This window comes from Rhipicephalus microplus, chromosome 2, assembly GCF_043290135.1.
Source record: "Rhipicephalus microplus isolate Deutch F79 chromosome 2, USDA_Rmic, whole genome shotgun sequence".
Taxonomy (NCBI): Eukaryota; Metazoa; Arthropoda; class Arachnida; order Ixodida; family Ixodidae; genus Rhipicephalus; species Rhipicephalus microplus.
Genome location: NC_134701.1, coordinates 267,940,969 through 267,951,999, shown reverse-complemented (window position 1 = coordinate 267,951,999; position 11,031 = coordinate 267,940,969). Strand labels below are relative to the sequence as shown.

The window sequence follows — 11,031 nt, the reverse complement described above, 5'->3', positions numbered from 1 at the left end:
TAGGGGGAGACAGAAGGTTATGTGGACAGATGAGATTAAGAAGTTTGCGGGTATAAATTGGCAGCAGCAAGCACAGGACCGGGTTAACTGGCGGAACATGGGAGAGGCCTTTGTCCTGCAGTGGACGTATAGTCAGGCTGATGATGATGATATATATAGTATTCGTTCACAACAGTTATAACTATCGTGAAGACCTGCTGCCCGCGGAATAATCAAGGCTTCAAAGTGTTATCACTTTCATTTCATCAGCGTGTACGTATATAACTACGAAAGAAAGCAAACAAAGGCATGGAGCTACACTTTTGAAACGTCACAAAGCACAAGTGTGGCGTGCGTACAGATTGTGTGCATCCGCGGCGCCAAGCGGAAAGCGTAATCGCCGCTTGGCGAGGCGAACGTGAAACTTGCGCAGAAGTTTCGATAAAACTGACTGGTAGGTACACTTGAATATCTTATGTTTTAGCGCAAGTGAACAGACTGTTTATACTCAAGTGCTTTCAGCGTTCTCGTGCTTCCTTGCGCTAAAACATAAGACGCGCGGTTTTTTCGTTCACTTTACGCTCATGCCGTAAAGTGTAACGTGCTCCATGTTCGTCGTCTTTTACAAGCCGGAAGAAGTGTCCCAAACCACGTTGAATTCCGAAAGTTTTGATGAGTCGTTGGCATTGTATCGTCCTCATTCGTATTCACTGCGTCGTAGATCGGCAGTTCTCATTGTTTACCACCATGTAACGGTCGAAGTGTCTTTAATTGATTCCAAGTTCTGCGCGACCACTAGTTCGTTCTGTACTTTTCTGGTTGGCAAATAAGGTTATTCCATTTTCTGAGAACAACGATGGCAACGTATCTGAATCACTTCATGATATTTGCGTTCACGGTGCAACACGTTCACGACGTTTCCAGCAGCATCCGAAAATCCAATCATCCTGGCCGTATACAATGACGGCATGATGGCGTTTCTTTACGCAATGGCCAAGAGACGGCGCTGCTTGATTGAAAAACTTAACGTTGTTCTTGTCGCCTGCGCAATTAAGTGACCAGTATACATCGTTTGCCAAATAACTGTTCCAACGTCTTCCACGTGCATATTACTGAAAGTTACACGCTTCCGAGTTTTTTTTTCTGTTTCTCTTATTTTGTTTTTGTATCGGACAGAATCACTACGGTGTCTCTCTAGCATTAACGATACGTACGATTAGATGTAGTTAAAGGACGACCAGAGTGACTGTATAATTTCTTTAATTAGTCGAGAATATAATTTTGTGCTTCTCCTATGGGCCTCGAATCGTATCTATCTATCTATCTATCTATCTATCTATCTATCTATCTATCTATCTCGTTTCGTTGCTGGGCTTCGGATAATACCATCTGTCTGTCTCTCTCTGTTTCACGCACACGAATACACGCGTACTGTGCTCAGGCGCCCAGAAATAATAGGCGACAAATGACATCGTCACAAGTCAACACGTGATGAGAATTCCTCGAGACTGGCGCCATCGTGTCGCGTCGCGAATTTTAATCAGCGCCACGTGTCTACGGTGTGTGCACTCGGTCGAGCAAAGACGACAGCTAGGCAAGGCGTGTTCGCAGCAGGCTCTTTGAAAGTCAAGGAGTGAAAAATTGAAGAAAGTCTTAGCTTTACTGTTTCTCTCTGTACCCTGTCCTCCCACGCACAATAATCTGTCAAATTATCGCCGCAGCATTTCGCAGTAACCAAGGTAATGTGTACAACCACACACAAAATAATTAATAAATCACCATTCGAAGACGCCGTCAGAGCACAAGGCCTATCCTCCCCATGTGAAAGAAAAGGTATAGGTCTCCCCCAGTGATCCCTCCTTCCAAAGTTCCGTATCGAAAAAAAAAAAAACACTAGGCCTGCGCGGAGCGTGCAGCACAGTCACAGTGAAAGCTAGAAGAGCGGCCATTCAGACCCATTTCTAAACACTCTTTTCTAAACCCACTACGCCATAAATAATCATAATTTTTGTGAAGTAGGCCAGCATTAATTTATCTATGCTGTCCTTCGTCATTCTTCGTAGAATGGAAATATCCGCTACACACTTGCAAGGAATTTATTGCATTTTTTTTTATTTAAGCAGTGGCTGACGACGATGAAGAAATATGCCCGAAGTGGGTATGTGCCACAGTTAACAGGTGATCAAGAACAAGTTCCCTAATAGGTTGGGCATCTTTTATTACTCATACTAACGCCATTTCTTTCCTGACATCAAGCCTGTCAAGGCAAGTTTCAACCACGGTCTAACCACGGTGTAAGAATATAAGTCAACACTCCATTCCCGTTCGCCCCGGTGATGGAAGCATCGCAAGCTGAACCCGCGGTAGACACCACCGCAATGCTGGAGCGCAAGACGCGGAAGCATCGTGCAGAAGTATCGCACCGCTGAGATTCGACCGAGCGTCGTGGTGGATTGCTTAAATAGTATCTTCATTGCATAAGCAAATGATACGTAATAAAAATTCCTTCATTGCGAGACCGCAACGTTTTGTTGATTTGTTTCTCTTTATATCATCCCTCCACTATTTGATAGGGAACCCGCTGCTGGAAACTTTTTGCGTGGGGTACGTTTGGGAGGGGTGGGCACTCAACTGCTCCTTTTTATGTGTGTTCGTGTATCTGCATGTATGTCTGCACGTACGTATATACACACACGCAAAACTTAAATATTTCGGAAAAGGGTTGAGGGCGCGGTTGAATTCCCCAAGGAGATTTATTTCTTTACCTCCGCTCTGATGGTCTCTATTTGATGTCGAGATTTTGACGGAAGCCCGTCTATCACGGTCTCTGTTTCGCCTTTTGATTACCCTTCCATGTAGTATCCACGTTGAAGTGCAGTTATTCGTACTCTCTAGCTACCCATACCAGAGTCATTGAATGCACAAAACTCTGCGCTTTGCTCAAGTTTGCAGGTTTGTGGCGCCATCTAGCATGCAAATGAGTCAACAAAACCTCATATTACCACGAGCGGGCTGTGCGTACTAGGATTTATTAATAGACCTCTCAGAGTCTCAGGTACCTAAAGAAGGAAGTCGATTTTTCCTGATCAGAACGCTCAGCACGTTGGTTGAGCGTATGGGTGTGTTAAATAGTGTGTTAAATAAACACTTGCAAGTTGCAATCCCCTGGACACAACGTCTCTAAACACACCGGCCCTGCCTCTCTCCTTCTCCCAGGCCTTCCTCTGAAAAATTTCTGGCGACGCTTGCACTTTACATTTGTTAAGGCATAGCCTCTAAGATTACAGACGTGCAACTTTGAAGCCTTGCAATCTCTAAGGCCTCGCCATGCGTTTGCAGTCTCGGAGGTCATGGTCAAAGGAACAAGGAGAGAAACAGCCGTGATTAACAGATAAAGCTACCTGGTGTGCTCAGTATATTAGTTATTTTGTGTGAGAATTATTTTATCTTCATTCTTTTCATTTCTTGTTGATCGCTGTAGCTAGTGGCCGATCGGGGCAATAGGGAAATTTTCGGGTGGGGAAGCCAACGTGCTTGGACATTTCGCGGACATTCAACGACGAATGATATATTCCCCATAAAACGAAGAGCTTTGCGCTTGATTTAATAAAATAAAAACCGCCGCATCGGAAGCCCACTTCCCGGAAACTTATATCACATTGTGACACAAGTGCGGCTTAGTCGATACCAACGTTTTCAGATCAAATGATCATACCGCGATTCAAATACTCCCGCCTCGTAATACATTGATGTAACTATGGATGTAACCATAGGGTTCACTTGTGGAAAACACCATGTGACGTAGTGCCACAGCACGCTGTTATGCTTACGTCCCTGCTAGCACCGCAACGTCACACCAACCACTTTAACAGGGTCAAGGGTTGAACAGGCTGAACGTAACCAATGGCGGTCAATTGCTCTGGAAAATGTAGACTCCGTCTGTGTAAATCAGCTCTATGTCTTTCATCACGGAGGCTACCAGCCATGGAGGATGGCTGCCAGCGCTAGATAGCATGAAAGTCTATTCTACGGGAAAGCCATCTCTGTATTCCATGGATTGTTTGCTTTTATGGGACACTGGGCGGCGCTTGCATCGATACAACGAGCCACCCCATGACGTTTTCAGCAGCGCCGCCATCTGCCGGTCTTCATCGTTAGCACTGTAGCGTTTGGCGCCATTAGAAGTGACAATTTAATGTGTAATTGTCAATTCGTCTTATTGTGCGTGATTACTTCGACGTTGACCTTCGAGTGCCTGCTAACAATCAAGCTTAAAGAGGCCGACCAGTTGAGAGCATCGACTCAAAACATCCGCAGCGGCCATTGGCCTACTTGGTGAGCGGTGGTGGTTTAAGCCTAATGGGGTAACTCCGGGCATCAACAAACAAAAAATCGCGTCTTGTAGACATCGGTGACGCTAAGTGAAACGACACGATCACAGTGTTTGTCACGGTTGCATTGTGCGCGGCATGCGTGCTAGGCTTGTTTACCAACGTCGAGGTCACTTCCTTTTGTTTTCTAAAGACACTGTACTTCCCGACTCTTCCATGTTGTGTATCCGCATAATCTTGCGTAACGACGGACACGCGTTCTATCCGATGCCCGTTCGAGCGGATCAGCGGTGATTATCGCCGGTGGGCGCTTTCCATGATGTGCACGATATCGTTGGTGCCAGCGAGACGATCGCTGCTGACTTACTTGTCGCAGCCGTGCATTGGAAGCCCTGCGTTCGGTACCCGCTCCGAGCTGCGGCACGATCGGAAGTTTGCTTTGCATTATCCTATCTACGTCGACCCTTTACGCAGCACTGAAATGCACGATTAGGCCCTCGGATTTGCAAAGCGCATTCCATAATACTTTGTGCAAGGTAGTTTGCTAGGATTGCGAGCGTCGGCTGCTTGTCGCTATCCCAAAACAGTTCGGCCCCGTTTTGACGCGATCGCTCGTAACGGTTTTGTTGTTTTTGTTGTTGCGCTCGGAGACTACGGTGCTGCATCGCCCTTGCACAAAGTCGTGCTGTAGCTTTGCTGCTGCACTCGAGAAGGTTTGCACTCGGCACGTACCACTCGCTAGAATCCGTGCCACCTTCGTAGTTTCCGTCAAGTCGACGCCGGATCTGAAACTGCCATAGCTGTCATAATAACGCATATCGTGATTTTTTTAGCTTTCTCGTTTTCTAACTACAACAACGATGTTTGATCTTACTGTAATGAAAAGCACTTTTGCGCAACCTGTTAATTTGTTAGTGGGTCCTGAAGGCGGCATACCACCGAAATAAGGTTGACGGCCGCCATCAGATGTTGCTGGTGAGCGTCTTTTGTGACGAAAGGGCAACCGCGTTATCGAAATATTCAATTCCTGGGCGGCCGTGTAAGCCCCCTCCCCCAACTCTTCTATACACTCTATTCATTGTTTTTGCATACTGTAAGTCACCTTGCGCAAGATATCTCGCAACATTGCTTCTTACATTGCATATGGAATGGCAGTACATGTTGCAGGCAACACTGTCGAAGACGATTGTCACACAGCACGCATCGAATACACATATTTATCGATGTTATGTGAAAGCCTCATATTTTTGCCAGAGTTCAGAAATTAAAGTCGCCACCGTGTGATGATTATTTTGTATGCACGCGTAGTGTGTAGGCTGTAAGCTGATTGTCTACTGGCCCCTAGTTGTTCTCGTCCATTTTAATTTTGTTTTTATTTCATAATTACAACATTTAAAAGCTACAACTAATGTCCCCCATGCTTTTCGTGGCTTCGCAGTGTGTTGGATTAGCATGCCGGCATCCAACAAAAAAATTTGTCTTTCAATCCATTTCACTTCTTACGTACGTGTGATGTAGGAACACCATTTGACAGCGTGCATAGACAATTACTTATATTTTTTGGTTGCATTGTTCCCAGACACGTAAAAGTGTATGTTTTGTGTGGCAGTTGGAACCTGCTGTGCTACGTGTACGTGCAGCAAAAAGCCGTCTTTGAGGCATGTAAGCAGTGTTGGCTTAACTGAAACCCAGTTATAGTTAATCTAACCTAGTTGTAAATGCCACATGTAACATAATGTCTCCATATGTATTTTTTTTTCACTTCATTGTATAATTCATTGTATTGTATGTTAAAAACAGACCCAAATAATGTCATTATGTTGGAATGTTCACTCTTTTTTTTTTAAATGTTGCAGCAATTTTTATTTTTTCTGGCCTCTAACTTTTCTTTGAATTGGCACTAGCCTCATATTTTACCACACTGAAAATTTTTCCAATATGTACAGTTATGCCCACGCTAGGAATATGTTTTTTGTGTGATACTGTGATATTTGATTGCATAATATATACTCCTGAGCTTTTAAGCATGTAAAAACTACTTTTTAGTGCCAAGAGATTATGGCAGATAAAATTTTAAAAAAGAATAGTAACTCATAAGACATGACAAAAGCACTGCAGCTGATCTATCTTGACTTGCTTACTGGGGAGCTCCTCTCTCTCATGTTTTTGTCTCTGATATTTTCATATTTCAGGCATCTTTTAACCCTACATTGCCCAAATATTATTTTCTAGTATTATGAAGCTACGTTTTAAGCACCTTAAAAGAAAAAAATGGTATGTTCTCTGTTACAATCTTACATACTTTATTAAAGCCCTCATCATAAACAGCTCATGTAGCAGTCAGCTTGTGAATCCATAATTGATGAAGTTCGTAATCCTAAACATATTAATTATTATAGAAAAAAAATATTTTGTGGATAGTTACAGGCCCCCAGGACAGGTTCATGTAATCATTCCTAGGTTGCAGGTTTTGGAGCTGTATATCAGAGGCCCAGTCATGTGTGTTGCAGTGCATGGGTGTTTTCATAATATTAGGAAGTGTATCACTGGTGTTGCAGCCCCGAGTCATGGTGTCAACAGAGTCACTGGAACAGTGTTTCATTACCGTAGTTACCACTGCCCCCCTCACATGCACACACTTATTTCTCTCTCTCTCTTTCCTGTTGGTCAGATTTACCTCTCAGAGCATATCATTATCAAGATCATTGGTTCTAAATGGGTTAGATAATCATGAAACTATCATTCAAGATGTGCTGTGTAGACAACCATGGGGCAGAGCTCGGCTGTTAAATTCTCGGGTGATTGTCTACTTTCACATTGCAGCATGCCACTAAGCAGTGACGCTGGCCTATTGAGAAGCATCTAGCTTCCACTCGAAGTATGGACAAACAGCCGTGAAGAGGAAATGGCGGCCAAACCTCCCAAAGTCACGTATCCGCCGGGCATCAAAGCCATCTCTGATGACCTGAGCACTGATGACCTTGTACGGCGACTTAAGGTATGTGCTCATACTGATGATGTAGTTACTCGTGCTTGCTGTCGCATTTGTGCTCACTGACACATTGGCTGGAAGGGAGCAGCTGTAGTTTAATTTAGCATTTTACTTTAAATGCAACCGACTTCAGTTAAGATTGGTGTAGCCGTTGCCAAAAAGAAGATCTCTCTCTTGTTCCTGTGTAATTGGAAAGAAGCTCCTGAGCTGAGTCTTTCTTTTGAAGTTAATAGATGTACTATCTGTGTCATCCGCTTATTACTATGGACAGGCATACATATATGGGCAGAGCTGCAAAACAGGATGCATAATTCTATCAACGGTGATAACTGGACGGCGCACACTATACCATTGCGAAAGCTTGCCGCTGTTCAGGTTTCATTTAATGCCAATGGTACAAGTGTCACTTGACAACAAACATGCAACTATGCTTCCTTTGGAAACATGTACTGCAGCTTTATTCCCTATAAGCTTCGAATCTTGGTGCATATCTAAAATGTGTTCAAATTCAGGAGGAGAAACATTCACTTGCTTGTACCCATTATATTTTGAGATGTTCATTGGCATTTTATCAACCGGGGACCATAGTGCTTCCGTCACTTTTAAGACTTGGTTTGTGTGTTTGTCAGCAAGCTGAAATCACCATACACTCAGTCTGTACAGCAGGTGCTGGATGTTCTATGTCAAGTACTTGCATACCTTTAGTAGTCACCACTAGTTGACTAGTATTGTGATTAGTATTGAGGCCTAACATGTCTCACTATCAACAGGGAAACATGACATGCCTGAGTTTCTGCTTCCAGTACTATCGAGTTTTCAAGATACGAACATGCATGGGACACAGCAGTGTCGTTGAAGCTCATGCAATTTTTTTTTTCTGTGCTCACTTTTTTGTGTCTTCATGTCTTTTCATCCCGTTCCCCCAGCATAGGATAACAAACCAGGTGCACATCTAGTTGAGCTTTCTGCCTTTACCTACTTCCTTCTTTTCCTCCTTTGCGTTGAGTATTACATCACAAGCCCCCTGTCCTCCCTCCCTGTCCTTCCTTTCAATCCTCCTCATAAGCCCACGGGGGAGTATACCTCTCCACCTGGGTATTCTTTTTTCTGTAGAACAAGAACTTGAATGTCGTTTTGTTGGAATGCTGTTGTTTGCAGGAGTGTGCCCAGACATTCCAGAACCTGAGCCAGGATGAGGACAACAGCGCATACGTTCAGCTGGCCCTCCACCTTGCTGGTGAGGGCTTATTAAACCACAACTCAAAGGACGTTCGGCTGCTTGTAGCTTGCTGCATCGCGGATGTCTTTCGTGTATTCGCACCTGAGGCTCCCTACAAGGATCCTGAGCAACTCAAGGTATGCCACAGTTCTTTCTTGTTGTATCCAGTGCAGTGTGGCATTCTAAATAGAAAATTATCATAAGTCGTAACCTTTTTCTAATAAAAATAGGCACGTCATTGTTGCCATGTGGTGGAAAAAATTCTGTACAAACAATAGCAACAGAGCTGGGTTCAGACGTTAAGCAGTTGCCATGCTGGTATTACTGTTGCAGTTTCGGTTTTGTATCCAGAGTTCTGGATTTTAGTGTGCAGGCTGTCTTCGCACTAAATTTCTCAGAAAGGGATGTCGTAAATGTAGCACATCTTACACATGCTGCTAGTCAATGGGCCCCCACATGTATCACATGCATTTATGGTTTCATTGAAACTAGTAGTGCATAGTATAGCTTTTAATGTGTAGTATAGCAATGGGTAGGGAATGGTAAGTGAGGGTGAGGAGAAAAAAAGAGAGGGGAATGCATAACATACGTAGACATATGTGTTTTAGTATAGTAAGTAATGGGAAGGAGAAGCAAGGGTGAGCAGAAGGGGAATGCCCCTGGCTCTGCTGTTTCCTCAGTGTTAACACTACCAGTTCATAGCTGCCCCAATTCGAACATCATATAAGGTTACCTTTACTGTATTGTGTCTTGTTACCTTATTCACTCGCATAATAGGCGTACTTTTTTTTTTTCGGAAAATTCAGCACTTATTACGCGGGGTAAAATTTCTAAAAATTTCATTCCCTACTACAGCATAAAGCGCCGTATGCAAGTCGCCGAAGTCACGAATATCTGCCTACAGCTGAAACAAGCCTCTCCAAAGGCTACACTAGCACATAACGCGTTGAGCATGCAGTCTCACATGTCCAAGAATCGAGGCATGCAAGGCAATGTGCTTACAAGCATTCAAATTTCCAAAAATTTACACAAAAAATTTATGTTGCCAACAAAATGAACACAGAAAAAGCTACGAAAAAAAAGTGCCATTGTGGAAATTTCCTGATTACGTTTCAGGCCATTTTGATCTTGTGCATTATCACAAATGAAATTTAGTGCACTGAACGGTGGCAATCTTTCAATTTCTTGGACTCACACCCCCTATCCAAAATATTCTGATTGAATCGCAAACCACCATTCAAATGTCACAAGCGCCACCCATGTACTTTTCTTCAAGTAGAGCCACGACGAAGAGTTGCGCTGATTCCGTACAAAACCGTAACTTTGATGCCCTCGATCGCCACCGAAAAGCAATAAACGCTCATTAGGCTTAGCTTAAGGTTCGGCATGCTATCGAGGAAAGTTTGTATAACACAACATGAAGATTGGGGGTCGAAAAAATCAGAATGACCAAGAGCAACGCGCATGATACGATGTGATAGAAGTTCGGCGAGCTTGTGCAAGTGCGCGTTGTGGCAGCAAAGGCGAAAGCTTGCGTCAGAAAGCTGAAAAATTTTATAAATTTGTGGATGAGGTAGCAAACGTGATAATGACTACAGTTTTCTGAACAAGAAACTCAAAACACACTTGACGGGGACCAATTACATATTCCATGAAAAGCGCGCACAGCCGGCAAGTGGTTGTAGCCAAGCCGTTGCAGAGGTTACTTCTACACCCAGGCAACTGCTTTTCTTCACTCGACAAGCCCACGCGGCGCTGCTGCGGTCTCTCTCCCTGTGTCGCTTCAGTTAACATGAGAGGGCGCTGGATTGCAACCGTGCAAATACGGTACAGAACGACTGATCATGGCACATTCAGGTGTGCCAATTGTGCACAGAAATAAATTTTTTTAAATCTGATTTCTCTCGACCAATTTGGGCATGTGCCAGTTATGCAAGCGTGTTTATTATCTGAGTAAATACGGTACTGAATGTGTGTCGTGATGAGCTACCATGTCGTTACCATGTCATTGATGGAAACCTTGGGGTGGGGGTGGGGACGCAGAGCATATTTTTATTCTTCATAGAACAGCTGAGGGGCTTGGAAGACCCCAAGGACCCAACTTTTAAACGTTATTTTTATCTGCTGGAGAACCTGGCGTGGGTAAAATCCTTCAACATATGCATCGAGCTGGAGGACAACCAAACCATCTTCTGTCAGCTCTTCTCCCTCATCTTCACAATTGTTAAGTGAGTACCCTCTCTCGCTGTACACTTGTTATGAGATGAGGTCGTCTGTTTTATTTCATTTCATTCATTTCATTTCATTTCATTTATTCCACCTTAAAGGCCCGGAGGCATTACATAAGGGGGGGCGGCGTACAAGGTATGTCGAACAACTCAACAAAACTCGAAGGGTTCCAAAACGTAAACATTCAGAGAACAATGAAAAAAAAAAAGGTACAATAAAAAGGTACAAGGAAAAAAAAAAAAGGTACAATATGCAAAGTAAAACGCCAATATTACCAAATG

The 11,031-nt window shown here is 43.7% G+C and overlaps 1 protein-coding gene across 3 annotated transcripts in view; it reads left to right on the top strand.

The window, feature by feature from the left end:
* The first annotated feature begins 3,951 nt into the window (after positions 1-3,951).
* pds5 (cohesin associated factor B pds5) overlaps positions 3,952-11,031 on the top strand; it is a 65,778-nt gene continuing 58,698 nt past the window's right edge. For all 3 annotated transcript variants that reach the window (XM_037421005.2, XM_037421007.2, XM_037421004.2), the window contains exons 1-4: positions 3,952-4,314; positions 7,134-7,308; positions 8,461-8,658; positions 10,565-10,749. In XM_037421005.2, coding sequence (XP_037276902.2) covers positions 7,216-7,308; positions 8,461-8,658; positions 10,565-10,749 — 476 coding nt within the window. In that variant the 5' untranslated portion in view covers positions 3,952-4,314; positions 7,134-7,215. The remainder of the gene's footprint in view (positions 4,315-7,133; positions 7,309-8,460; positions 8,659-10,564; positions 10,750-11,031) is intronic.